The 22697-nt window shown below is 45.4% G+C and overlaps 2 protein-coding genes across 4 annotated transcripts in view; both read right to left on the bottom strand.

Annotated features, from left to right (window-relative positions):
* Positions 1-2450: 2450 nt before the first annotated feature.
* On the bottom strand, positions 2451-10749 carry nup35 (nucleoporin 35). 2 transcript variants are annotated; one of them, XM_046363941.1, is made up of 9 exons: positions 10658-10749; positions 9320-9475; positions 8911-9038; positions 6032-6089; positions 5784-5925; positions 4101-4170; positions 3893-4021; positions 3415-3570; positions 2451-2821 (listed from the first exon to the last, which is right to left on the bottom strand). In XM_046363941.1, exons 2-9 carry the CDS (start codon positions 9462-9464, stop codon positions 2744-2746), a joined length of 906 nt encoding a protein of 301 aa, XP_046219897.1. In that variant the 5' UTR covers positions 9465-9475; positions 10658-10749; the 3' UTR covers positions 2451-2743. The 2 variants fall into 2 exon arrangements, with proteins under 2 accessions (XP_046219897.1, XP_046219896.1); XM_046363940.1 differs by lacking the exon at positions 10658-10749 and adding an exon at positions 10077-10228.
* A 6194-nt stretch (positions 10750-16943) lies between these two features.
* LOC124043031 (probable serpin E3) overlaps positions 16944-22697 on the bottom strand; it is a 6692-nt gene continuing 938 nt past the window's right edge. The window contains exons 2-7 of one of the 2 annotated variants that reach the window (XM_046361216.1): positions 21582-21924; positions 19213-19680; positions 18037-18235; positions 17787-17887; positions 17374-17541; positions 16944-17214 (exon numbers count right to left, since the gene is read on the bottom strand). In XM_046361216.1, the coding sequence (XP_046217172.1) occupies positions 17162-17214; positions 17374-17541; positions 17787-17887; positions 18037-18235; positions 19213-19680; positions 21582-21846 (1254 nt within the window). In that variant the 5' untranslated portion in view covers positions 21847-21924 and the 3' untranslated portion in view covers positions 16944-17161. Of the gene's footprint in view, positions 17215-17373; positions 17545-17786; positions 17888-18036; positions 18236-19212; positions 19681-21581; positions 21925-22697 lie in introns of both variants that reach the window. The other variant, XM_046361215.1, reaches the window with a different exon arrangement.

The raw sequence follows: 22697 nt of genomic DNA, 5'->3' as shown, positions 1-22697 counted from the left end.
CGGCCCTTGCAGAGCAAGGGGAACAACTACCTCAAGGTCTGAGTGAGTGACGTTTGAAACGCTATTAGCGCGCACCCCGCTAACTAGCTAGCCATTTCACATCGGTTACACCAGCCATTAGGCTGATAGGCTTGAAGTCATAAACAGCGCTGTGCTTGCGAAGAGCTGCTGGCAAAACGCACAAAAGTCCTGTTTGAATGAAGGCTTACGAGCCTGCTGCTGCCTACCATCGCTCGGTCAGACTGCACTATCAAATGATAAACTTAATTATAGCATAACACACAGAAATACGAACCTTTGGTCATTAATATGGTCAAATCCGGAAACTATCATTTCGAAAACAAAACGTTTATTATTTCAGTAAAATATGGAACAGTTCGGTATTTTATCTAACGGGTGGCATCCCGAAGTCTAAATATTCCTGTTACATTGCACAACCTTCAATGTTATGTCATAATTACGCAAAATTCTGGCAAATTAGTTCGCAATGAGCCAGGCTGCCCAAACTGTTGCATATACCCTGACTCTGCGTGCAACGAACGCAAGAGAAATTACAATTTCACCTGGTTAATATTGCCTGCTAACCTGGATTTCTTTTGGCTAAATATGCAGGTTTAAAAATATATACTTCTGTGTACTGATTTTAAGAAAGGCATTGGTGTTTATGGTTGGGTACAGTCGTCCAACGATTTATTTTTTTAAGCGCATTTGCGGAAAAAAGCACAAAAATCATCCCCCTGCGCTGCATCGATTATATGCCACGCAGGACACGCTAGATAAACTAGTAATATCATCAACCATGTGTAGTTAACTAGTGATTTTGATTGATTGATTGTTTTTATAAGATAAGTTTAATGCTAGCTAGCAACTTACCTTGACTTCTACTGCATTTGCGTAACAGGCAGGCTCCTCGTGGAGTAATGAGAGGCAGGTGGTTAGAGAGTTGGTCTAGTTAACTGTAAAGTTGCAAGATTGGATCCCCCGAGCTGACAAGGTGAAAATCTGTCCTTCTGCCCCTGAACAAGGCAGTTAACCCACCGTTCCTAGGCCGTCATTGAAAATAAGTGTTCTTAACTGACTTGCCTAGTTAAATAAAAAGGTATAAAATAATTTTATTTAAAATGATATTTTTTTAAATAGGTCAAAAAAATTATTTAAATCGGCCATTCCGATTAATTGGTCGACCTCTACTCTAGACTCACCTGCATAACCATCAAATACAGCCGCAGGGTTTATACCCTAAACAAGTGGAGGCTTTAAATGTGCATATTAAATGGTCACGCCACAAGTGGAACCCTAAAACACACTACTTTAGAATAGGCACCAGACAGTGTCTGAAATATTAAACACTTCCTCTGAATAGGCACCAGACAGTGTCTGAAATATTAAACACTTCCTCTGAATAGGCACCAGACAGTGTCTGAAATATTAAACACTTCCTCTGAATAGGCACCAGACAGTGTCTCGAATATTAAACACTCTTCCTTACTGCTCTGGCTGGAATACTAATTACAGAATGTCATGACAGACTAACACTGAAACTGAGTCAGAAGTCTTTATGATAAACGCAAACACTATATAGTTCATCGTTGCCATATAAAAAACTACCAAACACCCAACTGGTATCCAAATTGTGACATTTATTTGACAAAAATAGTAAGCAAGTGACAGAGACGTTAAAAACAGCAGACATAGTAGAGGGCAGAGACAGCTGACAGAGGAGACAGTAGAAATACTAAACAGAGACAGTAAAAACAGACAAATAGTTTTAAATGGATATAAGACCAGACACTTGGTACACCGACAGTTTTGTGAGAACATCTTTTTTTTTTTTTTCTTTTTTTTTTAAACACTTAAATATTTGACAGCAGACAAAAAAGACATTTCGTATAAAAAAAATCACAATTCTTAACTCTGATCCGATTATATTTACCGTTGTTTACTAATGAACCACTTAGGAGGGGAAAAATATTTTCAAAAAGAAACCTGCACCATCAAACAGAGGATACTGATGTTCTACCTTGACATCCACCTGTCAAAGCAGCACTTAGTTAAGATACTGTAGACGGGCCATGTGGGCATCCAAAATGGCACCCTATTCCATTCAGATCCGTATGGGTACTGGTCAACAGTAGTACACTACTACTTAGGAAATGGGGACATTTGAGAAATAACAATAATGTCTTGATTTTACATGGGCTTCATTCGACATCAACTCATATGAAAGAGCCTTAAAATAAAAATTATCCTCAAGAGGACAAATAGCAAATAAGAAAATATGCAGTTATATGTTCTTCAGGTCAACACTGTGACGTCTGTACACACAAACAACAACACTTCATTCAATGTCAACATACAATATCCGGTGTTTGTTTAGTCAAAATCCCGTCCACTCAAATCCCCACATAATGTATAGTCAAATCCCCTTGGTTCCCCCAAATCCCCATAATGTATAGTCGTCGCAGGGTTGAGGAAATCCACATCGGCTTGGTTCCCCCAAATCACTGACACACTGGATGATCCCCAAATGTTACCCCCTACTCCCTATGTAGTGCACTACTTTAGACCAGAGCCCTATGGAACCCTATTCCCTATGTAGTGCACTACTTTTGACCAGGGTCAATTGGGCCATTAGGGTACCATTTAGGACACAACACAGTGATGACAGAAGGCTGCTGTTGGGTCTCCCCCCCCCTGTTTTTAATAATATAAAAAGCGCTCGGGCCAATCGGAGGAGACCGTCTCACCAGCCAAACATGTACTCCATCGCTTTAGAAACCAAACTGTCGTCTTTCCTTGGGGTCTGTTCGTCTGCCACCACCTGAAAGCAGAAGTGTAACACGGTTGGTGAATTCCACGTCGGTCCCCATGCCCATAGAAACAGTGATCACTCGATGACATTAGGACTGAAATGTATTGTTACATTTTTAAAAAGGAAACCAATCCGCACACTACTTTTAACTACTATAAATAATGTAGTATGCAGAGAGTGCATTGTACCCCCCACACAAGGGGACACACAGGCCCCCCCGGACAAGAGGACACACAGGCCCCCCCCCCAGCGGACACACAGGCCCCCCAGCGGACACACAGGCCCCCCGGACAGCGGACACAGGCCCCCCCCCCCCCAGCGGACACAGGCCCCCCAGCGGACACACAGGCCCCCCCCCAGCGGACACACAGGCCCCCCAGCGGACACACAGGCCCCCCAGCGGACACACAGCCCTGTAGTCCTCCAAGGTGCGTTCGAAACACGTCAAGAGTTTTTAAAAATGTTTGTTCCGTGTTCATGCCGTGACAATAACGGCATTTTAATTATATGACGAAGAGCGCCTTGGTCCTCGTCTTTAAGACGGCCTTACAACTTCTGTTGGTTTGGCAAAAGTATTTAATGACGAAACCCCCCGATCCTACCTGGTAGTCACTGCTGGAGGCCTTGTAGGCTGCACTGAGGGGCCTCATAGAGGAGCGAGGTGTATAGACATGGTGGCTGGGGGTTCCATTTCTGACTGGAGGAGTAAACACTGAGCCAGAGGAGGTAGAGCCTCGGTCTGAGCTCTCCATCACATTCTGAGAGACAGACACACACACACATCTTAATTAATGATTTGATACAGTGCCTTGCGAAAGTTTTCGGCCCCCTTGAACTTTGCGACCTTTTGCCACATTTCAGGCATCAAACATAAAGATGTAAAACTGTATTTTTTTTGTGAAGAATCAACAACAAGTGGGACACAATCATGAAGTGGAACGACATTTATTGGATATTTCAAACTTTTTTAACAAATCAAAAACTGAAAAATTGGGCGTGCAAAATTATTCAGCCAAATTAAAATTTATATTATCACTAATGAGTGTTCCTAATTTAAAAATGGACCCAGGTGCGACTTACCTTATCGATGCATGGTTTAACACCAATCATTATAGCCTCGGCAAAAATCTTCCCGTCTTTACTAAGAGCTTTTCTTGCTTGGAGTCTAGACTGATATTGAATGTGCATCCAGTTACCAGTATTGGACATCTAGTACAACAAGAGAACAGAACGGTGAAACAGAACACACACTTTAAATTTCCTTTTCAAAGAATGAAAATATTCTTACCACGTGTTTCGTTATGTTTCCATACTGGGCGAACTGCAACAGAATATAAGACGCAGAGGCAGGAGGAAACCTGTTTTTATTCAAATAAATTTTAAAAAGGAGTATTACACATACAGGAAGTTGTTCATTTTCACCTCAACAATAGATATCCAGAGGTGCAGCATTGTCATCTACAGATCAGACACATTCGGTGCATCTGCTTTAAGGTCACCCAGGGCAGCAAGTGAATCGGAGTTTGCACGTTGGAGACAAATTTGATTGGTCCTACAGTGAAAACTCCGGCCCTCTGGGAAACCAGGTGAGCTAAAAAACGAACACAAATTATTTCAACAGTTAAAAAGGTACAGGCAACTGCCCAAATAAAGGAAACACTCGAGTGAACGAGGGATACAAACTATATTGAAAGGAGGGATTTCCGAGTTGATTATACACGCTTGGGGTCATGAGTAAAATGCTGGGCAGGCTATTATTTTGGATACCATGGCTATGGTCCCATAGGATGACAATGGGGCGGCAGCGTAGCCTAGTGGTTAGAGCGTTGGACTAGTGACCGGAAGGTTGCAAGTTCAAACCCCCGAGCTGACAAGGTACAAATCTGTCGTTCTGACCCTGAACAGGCAGTTAACCCACTGTTCCTAGACCAGTTAACCCACTTTTCCTAGGCCAGTTAACCCATTGTTCCTAGGCCAGTTAACCCACTGTTCCTAGGCCAGTTAACCCACTGTTCCTAGGCAGTCATTGAAAATAAGAATTTGTTCTTAACCGACTTGCCTCGCTAAATAAAGGTTTAAAAAAATTGCCGCCATCCACAGGGCACGAGTGGTCACTGAATGATTTGATGAGCATGAAAAACTATGTAAACCATATGTCACAGCCATCTCACTCACCAGATCTCAACCCAATTGAACACTTTACGGGAGATAGTGGAGCGACTCCTGTTTTCCACCACCGTCAACAAAACACCAAATGATGGCATTTCTCGTGGGAAGAATGATGTCACATCCCTCCAATAGAGATCTAGACACTTGTAGAATCTATGCCAAGGTGGGTTGAAGCCGTTCTGATTGGTGGAGGCCCAACGACCCTATTAAAAGACTATATGTTGGTGTTTCCTTTACTTTGGCATTTACCTTTAGATAGCAATATACTACCCTGCAGCCATAACAATAATTCAAATAGAGTTCTATTGAATTGAGATACCTGGACCAGGGCTGGCTGGTGGAGGCCCAACATCCTACTAAAGAGCAATTGAAGGCAATAAACAACTCCTGATGTCTGCCTGTTTTCTATGTGGCATTGACAATAGCCAGAAAAATGTATTATATTGTCCAAATTGACTACCAAGTGTAAATAGGCTCGTTTTATTCAATGCTCACCAACACGGGGAACACAGCTATACGATTGTGCGTTATCCAATCCGACTGCAGAATACTAGACAGTGGGACAGACCTGCCCCATCAGTACAGCCTCATCTTAGATTCTGATTATTTTTGAGGAAGTAATACTGGCTTTGTTCCTACGGTGTCTCTTGGTGGACAAACACCAGTAACTACAACATTGAACCACAAACCCCCCCAAAAGACTGAAATATTCATGTTTCTTAATGTTGTCTCTTTTAACGAGACACCTGTTTTTTTAGGCAGTCACCTGTAGATATTAGAGGGTACAATACCAGGAACTTACCCAAATACAGTGACCCATGTATCATCTAGATGGTCTTCAGAAGACAGTGCGTCTCCCTGAGTGAAGAAAGGGTCTACTTGGGCTGGAGACATAGTTGACTTCGCCTGTTGCCCGATGGTAGTAGGACTAAATAGACTGGACGCTGAACAGAGGACGACATTAGGACATACCTATGAATTCCCTCTCGTAGTAAATCTAAAAGACAAGTTTGTACAAACAAGTGTGAAGAATTAATAAATAAATCTCACCGGTTCCTGGTGTGACTGCCATATAGCCAGACAGCGGGGTGTGCATCATTGAGAATGGCTGAGAGAAGAAAACACCCAGGTGATTACATGTCCTCCTGATGCAGACACACTACTCAAAATCAAACGCTTCTGGTGAGATGCTAATGTAGCATGTGTAGAATCACTAGCGGCAGGGTAACCTAGTGGTTAGAGTGTAGAGGCGGCAGGGTAGCCTAGTGGTTAGAGTGTAGAGGTGGCAGGGTAGCCTAGTGATTAGAGTGTAGAGGCGGCAGGGTAGCCTAGTGGTTAGAGTGTAGAGGTGGCAGGGTAGCCTAGTGATTAGAGTGTAGAGGCGGCAGGGTAGCCTAGTGGTTAGAGTGTAGAGGTGGCAGGGTAGCCTAGTGGTTAGAGCGTTGGACTAGTAACCTGAAGGTTGCAAGTTCAAACCCCCGAGCTGACAAGGTACAAATCTGTCGTTCTGCCCCTGAACATGCAGTTAACCCACTGTTCCTAGGCAGTCATTGAAAATAAGAATTTGTTCTTAACTGACTTGCCTGGTTAAATAAAGGTAAAATAAAAATAAGACTAGCGATTGGTTAGAACACTTCCCTGGCTAAAGCCACTCCAAAGCCACAGACTCCAGAGGGACTAAAGGGTCAGGGTGATGACTCCAGAGTCTGAATAGACTTTTTGATGGGATCGAAAATTAAGGGAGCTGTACTATTGGTTCACCTCTGTGTCACTCACTCAAAAACCAACACACAGCACCCGAGTGCCACCACCTTGATTGTACAACCGAGCGGCCTCAATCCCCCATGGGAAAAAAGTTAGAGAACCAATCAATGCGCCCGCTTCAAAGCCGAAAGGAAGGGTTACCAGACCAGTGGGTCCACAGCTTTCCTGCTCACTGTCCAGACCAGTGACCAGGCTATTAGACCACTGTCTGTGTAAGGTGTCCAGACTAGTGACCAGGCTATTAGACCACTGTCTGTGTAAGGTGTCCAGACTAGTGACCAGGCTATTAGACCACTGTCTGTGTAAGGTGTCCAGACTAGTGACCAGGCTATTAGACCACTGTCTGTCCAGACTAGTGACCAGGCTATTAGACCACTGTCTGTGTAAGGTGTCCAGACTAGTGACCAGGCTATTAGACCACTGTCTGTGTAAGGTGTCCAGACTAGTGACCAGGCTATTAGACCACTGTCTGTGTAAGGTGTCCAGACTAGTGACCAGGCTATTAGACCACTGTCTGTGTAAGGTGTCCAGACTAGTGACCAGGCTATTAGACCACTGTCTGTGTAGACTAGTGACCAGGCTATTAGACCACTGTCTGTGTAGAGACCCAGGCTACCACTGTCTGTGTAAGGTGTCCAGACTAGTGACCAGGCTATTAGACCACTGTCTGTGTAAGGTGTCCAGACTAGTGACCAGGCTATTAGACCACTGTCTGTGTAAGGTGTCCAGACTAGTGACCAGGCTATTAGACCACTGTCTGTGTAAGGTGTCCAGACTAGTGACCAGGCTATTAGACCACTGTCTGTGTAAGGTGTCCAGACTAGTGACCAGGCTATTAGACCACTGTCTGTGTATTAGACCACTATTAGACCACTGTCTGTGTAAGGTGTCCAGACTAGTGACCAGGCTATTAGACCACTGTCTGTGTAAGGTGTCCAGACTAGTGACCAGGCTATTAGACCACTGTCTGTGTAAGGTGTCCAGACTAGTGACCAGGCTATTAGACCACTGTCTGTGTAAGGTGTCCAGACTAGTGACCAGGCTATTAGACCACTGTCTGTGTAAGGTGTCCAGACTAGTGACCAGGCTATTAGACCACTGTCTGTGTAAGGTGTCCAGACTAGTGACCAGGCTATTAGACCACTGTCTGTGTAAGGTGTCCAGACTAGTGACCAGGCTATTAGACCACTGTCTGTGTAAGGTGTCCAGACTAGTGACCAGGCTATTAGACCACTGTCTGTGAAGGTGTCCACTGTGACTGACCACTGTCTGTGTAAGGTGTCCAGACTAGTGACCAGGCTATTAGACCACTGTCTGTGTAAGGTGTCCAGACCACTAGTGACCAGGCTATTAGACCACTGTCTGTGACCAGGCTAAGGTGTCCAGACTAGTGACCAGGCTATTAGACCACTGTCTGTGTAAGGTGTCCAGACTAGTGACCAGGCTATTAGACCACTGTCTGTGTAAGGTGTCCAGACTAGTGACCAGGCTATTAGACCACTGTCTGTGTAAGGTGTCCAGACTAGTGACCAGGCTATTAGACCACTGTCTGTGTAAGGTGTCCAGACTAGTGACCAGGCTATTAGACCACTGTCTGTGTAAGGTGTCCTAGTGACCAGGCTAGTGACCAGGCTATTAGACCACTGTCTGTGTAAGGTGTCCAGACTAGTGACCAGGCTATTAGACCACTGTCTGTGTAACCAGACTGTGACTGACCACTGTCTGTGTAGGTGTCCAGACTAGTGACCAGGCTATTAGACCACTGTCTGTGTAAGGTGTCCAGACTAGTGACCAGGCTATTAGACCACTGTCTGTGTAAGGTGTCCAGACTAGTGACCAGGCTATTAGACCACTGTCTGTGTAAGGTGTCCAGACTAGTGACCAGGCTATTAGACCACTGTCTGTGTAAGGTGTCCAGACTAGTGACCAGGCTATTAGACCACTGTCTGTGTAAGGTGTCCAGACTAGTGACCAGGCTATTAGACCACTGTCTGTGTAAGGTGTCCAGACTAGTGACCAGGCTATTAGACCACTGTCTGTGTAAGGTGTCCAGACCAGTGACCAGGCTATTAGACCACTGTCTGAGAGTGTAGTGTTGTTGTACCAAGGTCCTGGGTTCATGCCCAGGTCCGGAGAGGGATGGAACCTACTCTGTTAAAACGTACCTGTTTATGTGCACCCATAGGGGACATCCCGACAGCGGGACAGGAGAGGTCATCATAGATACTCCTGACTGGAGGGGCCCCACTCTTGTCTTTGGGTGTAGGAACCACAGGTTGAGGGGGAGAGCCACCTAACAGAGAAAGAGTTAGAGAAACAGTCAGGAATCAATTGGAAATGTTGCTGTAGAGGAGAGACTGTTAGGTGGCTCTATATGTTGCCATTTTACAACACAGAAAGTGAATGTAACAGATCTGATAGTAACCACAAAAGTAGTTGTTTTAAACTAAGTTAGGCCTATCACGCTATGAAGGGGAGGGGGGGGTAATTATATATGATAGATTAGAAAGTCCGCTAGCTATTTAATTGTTTTAGTGAATGATAAATTACCCCCAAAAGTAAAACATCACTCACCTGTTTGAAGTGGTGACCTCATATCCATGACTCCAAATGACCGAGGCTGGGGTGTGATAGGCGCTGGCAGATCCCCCATCAAAAACCCGGGGAGAAACTGGGCGCCCGGGCCGGACTTGGGTGATGTCGGGGAACCCAGAGTCATTGGTTCCGTGCCTAGGGACAGATGGCAGATAACGTTAGATAGAGAAGTTAATGAATAAGTAAGCTAGCTAGTTGTTAGCATACAGGTACCTCGCTATGGCTCTTGTGTTATTAGTTAACTACTTACTTAGTCTATAGCCTTTCCTTCCTCCACACGGTTAGCAAAATAGATCAGATGCTAATTTCAAAAACTCTGCTTTTAGCTAATCATCAAAGTCACTAACTGGCAACCTTAGTAGCTGACTTTGTGAGCTAACTATAAAACATTCCAACAATAACTAGCTAGCTAATGTAGCTAACTGACCAGTCACCATGACAAACGTGTTAGCTAGCTAACGTTAGTTGGTTCGCTTCACTAGCTAACTTAACTTTGGCCACCAGAGATGGCTTTTGTTTGTTGACATTCTCTGAATGTTGGGCTCAAAAGTAAACATTGTACTTACTCTAAGACACTAACGTTAGCGGTACAGAAAACCAACTAGTTGGCTAACTCATGTGACCATGCTAACGTCGTTAGCTAGCTAGCTAGCTTATAACTAACGAGCAACGTTTCTGTATCTGTTTAGTTTGTTAGATTGAGAGAGAGAGAGAAAAAAATGAATTATTTACCCACCTTGAAATTCCATCCTAAACTTAAAGACCACCGATTATACCAAACCTGGTGAACAGCTAGACACCAGAGAAGCTAATAAAGTTGAAGAACCCCAACTCAAGTTTTCAAACGGTCAGAAATCTGAAATCTCGCGTTAGTTCGGCAGCTGTGGAAAGCTGAAATCTCGCGTTAGTTCGGCAGCTGTGGAAATCTGAAATCTCGCGTTAGTTCGGCAGCTGCGTTTCACGATATCTGGTTCTGTATTCAGACACGTGGTGGATTGTTTCCTTCTTCAGGGCAGGAAAAGCAACATTGATTTATTATCTAGAAACGAGTCATTTTTAGAAAGTTTAAAGCCGCTGGAAGTAGGTGTGCTGCAGTAACCCCTGACAAATTGGAGAGAAAAAATCTATATTTGATTTTTGTCTTTATAAAAGTTGTGCATTGGGCCTTCACTTGTCCTGTATTAGCGAACCGATATTGTCCCTCTGTAGGCAGGCGAAATGTTTTAAAACGTGTCCGTTTGTAACTTTCAAGAGTTTGGAGTAATAACATTATGAACCAAGGGAAAATGTTTAACTTCTCTCGTTGACTTCTCAAACCTGGTGTTTGGCAAGTGTTCCTGGAAGTCTCTCGATGTTGCCCTCTGGCACAGGAGGTTGCTGAGGGGAGAATGTCTCTTTATAAAGGCCCGAACGGCGCAAACGGAAACACTTGAAATATGATACCGTTCCACTGGTTCCGGTGTCCTCAATTAAGGTGCCACTAACCTCATGTGGCTGCGTTTTTAAACGCTGTGCTATTAAACTCGCCCGCTTGTAGTTCTAAAATCAAGAAATGTGTTGTTAGTTCAGTTTTCCCTATGGGGGGGGGGGGGATAGGGTTTGGGGGTGACGGTCTGAGATTAAAACAGGTTTAGGAGATTTTATACGCTTTGGTATATGAGATGATATCAGTCAGTTAACATGACCTCTATGAATTGTGAAGCCTTTAATAGCTTTATCTGCATTTTTGTTTATATACATTTTTTTATATTTTTTTTATTTCACCAGGTAGGCAAGTTGAGAACAAGTTCTCATTTACAATTGCGACCTGACCAAGATAAAGCAAAGCAGTTCGACAGATACAACGACACAGAGTTACACATGGAGTAAAACAAACATACAGTCAATAATACAGTATAAACAAGTCTATATACAATGTGAGCAAATGAGGTGAGAAGGGAGGTAAAGGCAAAAAAGGCCATGGTGGCAAAGTAAATACAATATAGCAAGTAAAACACTGGAATGGTAGTTTTGCAATGGAAGAATGTGCAAAGTAGACATAAAAATAATGGGGTGCAAAGGAGCAAAATAAATAAATAAATTAAAGACAGTTGGGAAAGAGGTAGTTGCTTGGGCTAAATTATAGGTGGGCTATGTACAGGTGCAGTAATCTGTAAGATGCTCTGACAGTTGGTGCTTAAAGCTAGTGAGGGAGATAAGTGTTTCCAGTTTCAGAGATTTTTGCAGTTCGTTCCAGTCACTGGCAGCAGAGAACTGGAAGGAGAGGCGGCCAAAGAAAGAATTGGTTTTGGGGGTGACCAGAGAGATATACCTGCTGGAGCGTGTGCTACAGGTGGGAGATGCTATGGTGACTAGCGAGCTGAGATAAGGGGGGACTTTACCTAGCAGGGTCTTGTAGATGACATGGAGCCAGTGGGTTTGGCGACGAGTATGAAGCGAGGGCCAGCCAACGAGAGTGTACAGGTCGCAATGGTGGGTAGTATATGGGGCTTTGGTGACAAACGGATTGCACTGTGATAGACTGCATCCAATTTGTTGAGTAGGGTATTGGAGGCTATTTTGTAAATGACATCGCCAAAGTCGAGGATTGGTAGGATGGTCAGTTTTACAAGGGTATGTTTGGCAGCATGAGTGAAGGATGCTTTGTTGCGAAATAGGAAGCCAATTCTAGATTTAACTTTGGATTGGAGATGTTTGATATGGGTCTGGAAGGAGAGTTTACAGTCTAACCAGACACCTAAGTATTTGTAGTTGTCCACGTATTCTAAGTCAGAGCCGTCCAGAGTAGTGATGTTGGACAGGCGGGTAGGTGCAGGTAGCGATCGGTTGAAGAGCATGGATTTAGTTTTACTTGTATTTAAGAGCAATTGGAGGCCACGGAAGGAGAGTTGTATGGCATTGAAGCTTGCCTGGAGGGTTGTTAACACAGTGTCCAAAGAAGGGCCGGAAGTATACAGAATGGTGTCGTCTGCGTAGAGGTGGATCAGGGACTCACCAGCAGCAAGAGCGACCTCATTGATGTATACAAAGAAGAGAGTCGGTCCAAGAATTGAACCCTGTGGCACCCCCATAGAGACTGCCAGAGGTCCGGACAGCAGACCCTCCGATTTGACACACTGAACTCTATCAGAGAAGTAGTTGGTGAACCAGGCAAGGCAATCATTTGAGAAACCAAGGCTGTCGAGTCTGCCGATGAGGATGTGGTGGTTGACAGAATCGAAAGCCTTGGCCAGATCAATGAATACGGCTGCACAGTAATGTTTCTTATCGATGGCGGTTAAGATATCGTTTAGGACCTTGAGTGTGGCTGAGGTGACCAGCTCGGAAACCAGATTTCAGAGCGAAGAAGATACGGTGGGATTCGAAAAAGTCGGTGATCTGTTTGTTAACTTGGCTTTCGAAGACCTTAGAAAGGCAGGGAAGGCTAGATATAGATCTGTAACAGTTTGGGTCTAGAGTGTCTCACCCTTTGAAGAGGGGGATGACCGCGACAGCTTTCCAATCTTTGGTGATCTCAGATGATACGAAAGAGAAACTAGTAGGGGGTTGCAACAATTGCCGCGGATAATTTTAGAGAGTGTCCAGATTGTCTAGCCTAGCTGTTTTGTAGGGGTCCAGATTTTGCAGCTCTTTCAGAAGATCAGCTATCTGGATTTGGGTGAAGGAGAAATGGGGAGGCTTGGGAAAGATGCTGCGGGGGGCGCAGAGCTGTTGACCAGGGTACAGGTTGCCAGGTGGAAAGCATGGCCAGCCATAGAAAAAATGCTTATTGAAAATCTCGATTATCATGGATTTATCGGTGGTGACCGTGTTTCCTAGTCTCAGTGCAGTGGGCAGCTGGGAGGAGGTGTTCTTATTCTCCATTGACTTTACAGTGTCCCGGAACTTTTCGGAGTTTGTGCTACAGGATGCACATTTCTGTTTAAAAAAGCTAGCCTTTGCTTTCCTAACTGCCTGTGTATATTGGTTCCTAACTTCCCTGAAAAGTTGCACATCACGGGGGCTATTTGATGCTAATGCAGAACGTCCACAGGATGTTTTTGTGCTGGTCAAGGGCAGGCAAGTTTGGAGTGAACCAAGGGTTATATCTTTTCCTGGTTCTACATTTTTTTCTTTCAGGATACCCTGATTAGAAAGGCCTGCTCTCTGAAGTGTTTTAGGGAGCGTTTGACAGTGATGAGGGGTGGTCGTTTGACCGCGGACCCATTATGGAGACAGGCAATGAGGCAGTGATCGCTGCGACCCTGGTTGAAGACAGCAGAGGTGTATTTAGAAGGCAGGTTGGTAAGGATGATATCTATGAGGGTGCATGTGTTTACGGATTCAGGGTTGTACCTGGTAGGTTCCATGATAATTTGGATGAGATTGAGGGTATCTAGCTTAGATTGTAGGATGTCCCGAAACCCTTCTTTGTATTACTATCTGACTGCTTGTTTTGAGTTTTGACTAACTTCAATTTATACCTTTGTCACTTTACATGACTCCTGAACTCCACTACGTGATTACAACGAAAAACCCCTCTGCTCTGTTTAGTTCAACTAGACTCTCTATCCTGTGTGTCTGTCTACTATTTCTGTATCAGTCCCTGTGCCCAAGAACACAAAGGCAACCTGCCTAAATGACTACCGATCCCGTAGCACTCACGTCTGTAACCATGAAGTGCTTTGAAAGACTGATTTCTGTCTCATTTGAAATGTCTTCTTTCCTTTTTTCTCTCTCTTTATATTCATCCCTCTGTCTCTCTCTCTGTCTCTCTCTCTCTTTATATTCATCCCTGTCTCTCTGTCTCTCTCTCTGTCTCTCTCTCTTTATATTCATCCCTCTCTCTCTCTGTCTCTCTGTCTCTCTCTCTTTATATTCATCCTTCTCTCTCTGTCTCTCTCTCTGTCTCTCTCTGTCTCTCTCTCTGTCTCTCTCTGTCTCTCTCTGTCTCTCTCTTTATATTTATCCCTCTGTCTCTCTGTCTCTCTCTCTTTATATTTATCCCTCTGTCTCTCTCTCTGTCTCTCTCTCTCTCTCTCTCTCTCTCTCTCTCTCTCTCTCTCTCTCTCTGTCTCTCTCTCTGTCTCTCTCTCTTTATATTCATCCCTCTGTCTCTCTGTCTCTCTCTCTTTATATTCATACCTCTGTCTCTCTGTCTCTCTATATTTATCCCTCTGTCTCTCTCTCTGTCTCTCTCTCTTTATATTCATCCCTATGTCTCTCTCTCTCTCTCTCTTTATATTTATCCCTCTGTCTCTCTGTCTCTCTGTCTCTCTCTCTCTTTATATTCATCCCTCTGTCTCTCTCTCTTTATATTTATCCCTCTGTCTCTCTGTCTCTCTCTCTGTCTCTCTCTCTGTATATTCATCCCTCTGTCTCTCTCTCTGTCTCTATGATGTATTTTTGCTATGTGGGGACGTCCCTGTTTGGTCTCAATTCCCTGAGAATTGTGATAGGCCACTCCACTCCACCAATAAACCTACTACTTTACTGTAATCACCAATAGAAACACACTCTGTTACTGTGTTCACCAATAGAAACACACTCTGTTACTGTGTTCACCAATAGAAACACACTCTGTTACTGTGTTCACCAATAGAAACACACTCTGTTACTGTGTTCACCAATAGAAACACTCTGTTACTGTGTTCACCAATAGAAACACACTCTGTTACTGTGTTCACCAATAGAAACACACTCTGTTACTGTGTTCACCAATAGAAACACCCTCTGTTACTGTGTTCACCAATAGAAACAATCTCTGTTACTGTGTTCACCAATAGAAACACACTCTGTTACTGTGTTCACCAATAGAAAGAGTTGGCCACCTTCCTCACTCTTGACTTCCTGCGCCTGGCATGGCCCTTGGCATCTAAACTATACTGCATCTGTACAACCAAACTGAAGCCCACATTTCACTCTCTTGCAACTCCATATTTGGAGGCAAGTTTTTGTGCTTGTGTTTCACAGTTTAGATTTCAGTCTAAAAAAATCTGTTTTAAATGTATATTCTACCTCAGAAACGTTACAAAGAGTAGATACGTGTGTTTTTATCTTAGCAGTAGTAGATTTAGCCCTCACACGTTGGTTACCTTAGCAGTAGTAGATTTAGCCCTCACACGTTGGTTACCTTAGCAGTAGTAGATTTAGCCCTCACACGTTGGTTACCTTAGCAGTAGTAGATTTAGCCCTCACACGTCGGTTACCTTAGCAGTAGTAGATTTAGCCCTCACACGTCAGTTACCTTAGCAATACTGGATTTAGCCCTCACACGTCGGTTACCTTAGCAATACTGGATTTAGCCCCCACACGTCAGTTCCGGGAAGTGACACCATGCATCAGCCAGGAAGTGACACCACGCATCAGACAGGAAGTGGCACCATGCATCAGCCAGGAAGTGACACCATGCATCAGCCAGGAAGTGGCACCATGCATCAGACAGGAAGTGACACCATGCATCAGACAGGAAGTGGCACCATGCATCAGACAGGAAGTGACACCATGCATCAGCCAGGAAGTGACACCATGCATCAGACAGGAAGTGACACCATGCATCAGACAGGAAGTGGCACCATGCATCAGCCAGGAAGTGACACCATGCATCAGACAGGAAGTGACACCATGCATAAGACAGGAAGTGGCACCATGCATCAGCCAGGAAGTGGCACCATGCATCAGACAGGAAGTGGCACCATGCATCAGACAGGAAGTGACACCATGCATCAGACAGGAAGTGACACCATGCATCAGACAGGAAGTGGAAGGCCTATAATACAGCTGCAGGAGAAAAAATGGACCAAAACATTTTTGGTGCAAAACACAAAGTATTAACATTTTATTTACAATGTACAAAAATATTGTTCCTCTTCCTGAAGTGTCTTGACCCTCTTGTTGGTCCCCAATAAATATGGGTAGTTTAGTTTATTAGGATCCCCATTAGCTACTGCACACGCAGCAGCTACTCTTCCCCGGGGTCCACATAAAGAGTACGAATACATGACAAAGTACAGAACCGTTATAGAACAGAACAACAGAAGATGTTGAACAGTTGAACAGTTTTATAAGGCAAAGACACCAAGAGACAACAAAAATACTATTTACACACTATTCATATATACATATTCATATTGTTATATACAGTCAAAGTAGATCTTTAGAATGGTTGAGGTTGAATATGAGGTAAGGTATGGTGGAGGGGGTCCCAGGGTGGTTGAGGGTGGTGGAGGGGGTCCTAGGGTGGTGGAGGAGGTCCTAGGGTGGTGGAGGAGGTCCTAGGGTGGTGGAGGAGGTCCTATGGTGGTGGAGGAGGTCCTAGGGTGGTGGAGGAGGTCCTAGGGTGGTGGAGGGGGTCATAGGGTGGTGGAGGGGGTAAGGGGGTCCTAAGGGTGGTGGAGGGGGTCCCAGTTTGGTTGAGGGGGTCCTAGGGTGGTGGAGGGGTAAGGGGGTCCTAGGGTGGTGGAGGGGGTCCCAGGGTGGTTGAGGGGTAAGGGGGTCCTAGGGTGGTGGAGGGGGTCTCAGGGTGGTTGAGGGGGTAAGGGGTCCTAGGGTGGTGGAGGGGGTTCCAGGGTGGTTGAGGGGGTCCTAGGGTGGTGGAGGGGGTCCCAGGGTGGTTGAGGGGGTCCTAGGGTGGGGGGTCCCAGGGTGGTAGAGGAGGTCCTAGGGTGGTTGAGGGGGTCCCAGGGTGGTTGAGGATGTCCTAGGGTGGTTGAAGGGGTCCCAGGGTGGTTGAGGGGGTCCTAGGGTGGTGGTGGGGGGGGTCCCAGGGTGGTAGAGGAGGACCTAGGGTGGTTGAAGGGGTCCCAGGGTGGTTGAGGGGATCCCAGGATGGTTGAGGGGGTCCTAGGGTGCCTGTTCAGCTGGATTCATCACACGCCCCATAAATAGAACAGATCCTGGAGAGAGAAAGAGATGCTAAATAGAAGACCAAACTAACAAGGTGATGTTGTAACGGCAATAAAACGGCCAAATAGTGCCCTCCTTTTCCTGTGACGTCAGTAATCACGCAGATCATGTCAGCTATCTGTCCATTGTTTGTATGGTAGGTCTCCTACCTGTGCTGACTTGTCGCAGGAGGAAGAAGAAAGGTCTGTCTGCTTTGAAGACGGGAGCTCGGGATCGTTTGAGTAGCACCATAGCGGTTACTGCCGCTGCCTTGGTCCCGTCCTCTGTTACCTCTATCCTGGCCTCATGAAAGGCATCTGACACATACAGGCCTTCCTCTGCTGTGGAGAGATAACAAACACAATGCTGTAAGTCCTGGACCATCATCTGTCCTGAGGATGACCTGGCTCTCTAGCCTGGGTGCCAGTCTGTTAGCTGGCCAACAGCCAGTATCCTTAGGGAATTATCATGCAAAAAAAACAACATTGGCTTGACAATGGAGTAGGCAAATGCACAAACTGATCTTAGGACCAGGACCTCATATAAAAACCCAGAATAAGGCAGTCGAATGAGGGTACTGTACCTGAGATGCCGGTGAAGTCTGCTGCCATTGGGTTGAAGGCGTCTCTGACCCCCATTGACGGCAGAACCAACCTCAGGTTGAACCTACTCTGCATTTTAAACCTGTACGTAAAAGCCAGTCCGTTACTCTACCATTCACCTGTTTTGCCACGCTACAGTAGATCAGACACCATGAAGATTAGGAAATATATTTAGCGACTACCCTGGTATAACTAAAGTTCAGATAAATACATATTGAGATCAACATGCACCTGGGGAGGAGGACATCCATCTTGGTTCTACGGAGGCCAGTGTCCCAAGTGGCCACAGCGCGGGGTGTTATCTGGGATTCCAGCGAGGACAGAGGTGTCTTCCTGTCACTGGGCAGGGCCACCAGCAGACTGAGGGAACGGCCCAGGTACGGCAGCTCCAGGACTGTGTAACGCTGGTCTGACAAGGTGCGGAACTGCCCTGCACATAGAGGGAAACCAAGGGAGGGACCGTTTTAAATAAAATCATTTATTTTATAAAGCCCTTTTCACATCATCAGTTAGTTGTCACAAGGTGCTTTACAGATACCCAGGCTAAAACTCCAGAGAGGAAGCAATGCACAGGCAGAAGCACTAAACATTAACACTTTACAATGTCTACTATACTATGAATCAAAACTCTAATTGTGTTGTTTTGTGCTTGATGATTTGATTTGACTGTATGTAAGTGATGAACTGACAAGTATCTAAGTGTTGAACATCTAAGTGATGAGGTAATGAATCGACAAGTATCTAGGTTGAACCGATAAGTATGTAAGTGTTGAACCGATAAGTATGATAATGAATGTAAGTATGTAGGTAATGAATCGATAAGTATGAGGTAATGAATCGATGTATGGGTAATGAATCGATAAGTATGTAAGTGTTGAATCGATAAGTATGTAAGTGTTGAATCGATAAGTATGTAGGTAATGAATCGATAAGTATGTAGGTAATGAATCGATAAGTATGTAAGTGTTGAACCGATAAGTATGTAGGTAATGAATCGATAAGTATGTAGGTAATGAATCGATAAGTATGTAGGTAATGAATCGATAAGTATGTAGGTAATGAATCGATAAGTATGTAGGTAATGAATCGATAAGTATGTAAGTGTTGAATCGATAAGTATGTAAGTGTTGAATCGATAAGTATGTAGGTAATGAATCGATAAGTATGTAGGTAATGAATCGATAAGTATGTAAGTGTTGAACCGATAAGTATGTAGGTAATGAATCGATAAGTATGTAAGGGATGAACTGACAAGTTCAACTACAGCAAAAAAAAGTCCAGACAGAAAACTATTGCTGTACTGTACTCACTAGGGACTGTGGGTGAAAAGGAACACTGGTGCATATTTCACTGTCTGAACTGTGCTTTTAATTGCACATGGTCCCTTTAAAATAAACTACTACTTACCAAAGTTGACCTCTGTGGCCTGGTGCATCATGGGCACCTTGATGGTGCTGCCGTCCGACAGGGTGAAGGGAAGGTTCTGGGTGTCTGTGAAGAGGAACTGTTTCTGCCACACGCCCCGGAAGTTTACAGTGTTGACCAGGGCCATCTGCAGCCGCTTGGCCCACAACGAGGTCTCTCCCTGGGCCTCGCCAGACCCAAACAGCTCCCCGCTGCCACCGGACTGGAGCGGCTCACCGGTGCCGTGGTTACGTCCCCACTGTTGCAGCTGGCTGCGGGTTTGGTTGTGCTGACTGAAGTTGGCTCGGACCAGACTGCTGTTGCTCAGGGCTGCTGCATGCTGGGTAAAAACAGGAAGGAGCTGGACGCCGGTCTGGATGAATAGGGCGCAGGCCTGCTGGAGCCGCACCCCTTGACTGGAGTTACCCACGTCCCTCTGCGACCGCAACAGGAAGTCCTGCACCTGCATGTCTGGAGAGACAGGAAGTGGAATCAGTGGCTAGGCCAAGTGGAAAGGTTCCCGCTAGAATCAATGAGTGAAAAAGAGACCAGGTGTCAGCCAAGCCAATTTAATCCAGGTCTGCATTGGTAAATTCATTGCTGCCTACTTGAGGCACCAGATCCATACCACATGTATAAAACACCCTTGGTTTTCTTCACTCTGACACCTTACCACCTGCACCTTTTTTGTGTTGTTCAATTAAGTATGCTAAATAAATCAAGAGAAAATGTTATTATGTCCCTGCCTGGAGTAAGTCCTTCCCATGACTTGTGAACTCTACTTGTTTAGTGTCTGCTGTCACTATTGCAGTGTAACACGGTGGCCTTTCGACCCCAGAGTCTCAGTATTACCCTCTGAATAATCAGATTATAGAGCAGGGGCAGGTATTAGAGCTCCAGACACCACTCTACTCTACCTTGCCTGGGCCAGCCGGCCCCACAGGGCCCCGTAGCAACGGTATAGCCCAGCACCAGTTTAAAGGAATGGTATATGCACACACCCAGAAACACTTGAACTAACAATAATAGAGAGCAAAATAAACCGCACACTTAGATGTTACTTAAAGTGCTCTGTCTTTGTATCAGCACAGCATGTTATACCAACAATCGACAGCTGTGGCACCCATCCCCACTGACTGGTCCCGGAGAGTAATAGGGGTATGCAAACAAATGCAGGGTTTCGTTCCACCCCAGCACTAAAACTGCTTTAGAATCGACTTCTCATTAAGACCATGATTCGTTGAACAAGGTGTGTTGCTAATGGGCTTTGAACACAAGCCTACACACCCAGTAGTCTGACCACCCAATAACCTGACCACCCAGTAGCCTGACCACCCAGTAGTCTGACCACCCAGTACCCTGACCACCCAGTAACCTGACCACCCAGTAGTCTGACCACCCAGTACCCTGACTACCCAGTAACCTGACCACCCAGTAACCTGACCACCCAGTAACCGGACCACCCAGTAGCCTGACCACCCAGTAACCTGACCACCCAGTAACCTGACCACCCAGTAACCTGACCACCCAGTACCCTGACCACCCAGTAACCTGACCACCCAGTAGTCTGACCACCCAGTAACCTGACCACCCACTAGTCTGACCACCCAGTAACCTGACCACCCAGTAGTCTGACCACCCAGTAACCTGACCGCCCAGTAGTCTGACCACCCAGTAACCTGACCACCCAGTAGTCTGACCACCCAGTAACCTGACCACCCAGTAGTCTGACCACCCAGTAACCTGACCACCCAGTAGTCTGACCACCCAGTAACCTGACCGCCCAGTAGTCTGACCACCCAGTAACCTGACCACCCAGTAGTCTGACCACCCAGTAACCTGACCACCCAGTAGTCTGACCACCCAGTAACCTGACCACCCAGTAACCTGACCACCCAGTAGTCTGACCACCCAGTAACCTGACCACCCAGTAACCTGACCACCCAGTAGTCTGACCACCCAGTAACCTGACCACCCAGTAACCTGACCACCCAGTAGCCTGACCACCCAGTAACCTGACCACCCAGTAACCTGACCACCCAGTAGGCTGACCACCCAGTAACCTGACCACCCAGTAACCTGACCACCCAGTAGGCTGACCGCCCAGTAACCTACTGCACTCCTCTGGATGCCTTTTGAACTCTTAGGGGCTCTGCTTGGTGGTGGGTTCTGGGAAAGTCCCACTCCTTTTATAATAGGTTCTATTTGATTGAAAGTATAGTACATTGTGAAAGATGGGGAACATGGGGAGGGTGAGCCAAAGGGCAGTGGGTCGGATTCGAATCCATGCCAACTCTGCCATACATGTGTTCCAAGGGGTCAGAGGTTGTAAATGCTGGATCACACAGGCCACTCGTGGCGGAGGGTCTTACCGTTGACGTCATATCCCAGCGCCGCCTCCAGTTGTGCCAGCGTGTTGCCGCGGGCGCCCAGCTGCAGAAGTCCCAAGGACAGCGAGACGCTCAGCGGCGACGCGATCAGGTTGGAGTTATTCTCCGTCTCTTTGAGCGTTCGGTAGAGTCTGACGGCGAACTCTGTGTGCAGCTCTCCCATGGAGTCCTGAAAGCTGGCGTCACACTGACCGCTCCGCGCCAACCAGAAGCAGACGAATAGTGAGGTCATCGACAGGCGACGCATGGCCTTGGAGGTGCAGGGTCAAAGGTAAAAAATAGAGCTGATGATGTCAGAGTGGGCGGGTCCGCAGTGATGAGGTCACTGCAAAGAAGGGTGTTCAATTGTATTAATTTAATTTGCCAGTTTAAAAAGCAAGCATATCCATAGCAGCGTTATGACAAGGACGGCGCAATAAATCCAACGACTTATTTCCATTGCTGTCCCTGATGATATCAAGTGTTGCGTAAGATGCATTTCATCAATCGGTCTTGATGGAATCGCGGAAGAACTTTTCGTTGTAAAACCAACACTTCCAATTGTTGAAACATTTGTTCAATTACTGCCCCGGCTCTCTGTTATCCTAAGCTCCGCCACGTGCCATTGAGGGGTACTGTCATCCCTATTCAATTCAATCAATTAAAGAGAAATGTTGACCTGCAGAAAATGGAGACCCCATGAACCAATAATTCATTAATCCTATTTTGTGTCCAGGAAATTGCACCACATTCAGACTTAATGTTATTATACAGTATTATATATATATAGTATTATTAAATATATGTCTACATACATACACACTACCTGACCAAAGGTATGTGGACATCTGCTCGTCAAACATCTCATTCCAAAATTAGTAGTAGTTGTATTAGTAGTTTATATTAGTTGTAGTAGTAGTTTATATTAGTTGTAGTAGTAGTTTAAATTAGTTGTAGTAGTAGTTTAAATTTGTTGTAGTAGTATTTTATATTTGTTGTAGTAGTATTTTATATTTGTTGTAGTAGTCGTTTATATTAGTTGTAGTAGTATTTTATATTTGTTGTAGTAGTAGTTTATATTAGTTGTAGTAGTATTTTATATTTGTTGTAGTAGTAGTT

This window comes from Oncorhynchus gorbuscha, linkage group LG09 (assembly GCF_021184085.1).
Source record: "Oncorhynchus gorbuscha isolate QuinsamMale2020 ecotype Even-year linkage group LG09, OgorEven_v1.0, whole genome shotgun sequence".
NCBI classification, from domain to species: Eukaryota; Metazoa; Chordata; class Actinopteri; order Salmoniformes; family Salmonidae; genus Oncorhynchus; species Oncorhynchus gorbuscha.
The sequence above is the reverse complement of the archived record's forward strand: the minus strand, read 5'-3'. Positions and strand labels throughout refer to the sequence as shown.

What these genes read in the sequence shown, in the direction of transcription:
- nup35 (XM_046363940.1), bottom strand. An exon ending in GAGGTCACCACTTCAAACAG is followed by an intron (nt 9,039 to 9,319) that starts GTGAGTGATGTT and finishes TTTCTCTGTTAG; the next exon opens with GTGGCTCTCCCCCTCAACCT. An exon ending in CTATGGGTGCACATAAACAG is followed by an intron (nt 6,090 to 8,910) that starts GTACGTTTTAAC and finishes TTCTTCTCTCAG; the next exon opens with CCATTCTCAATGATGCACAC.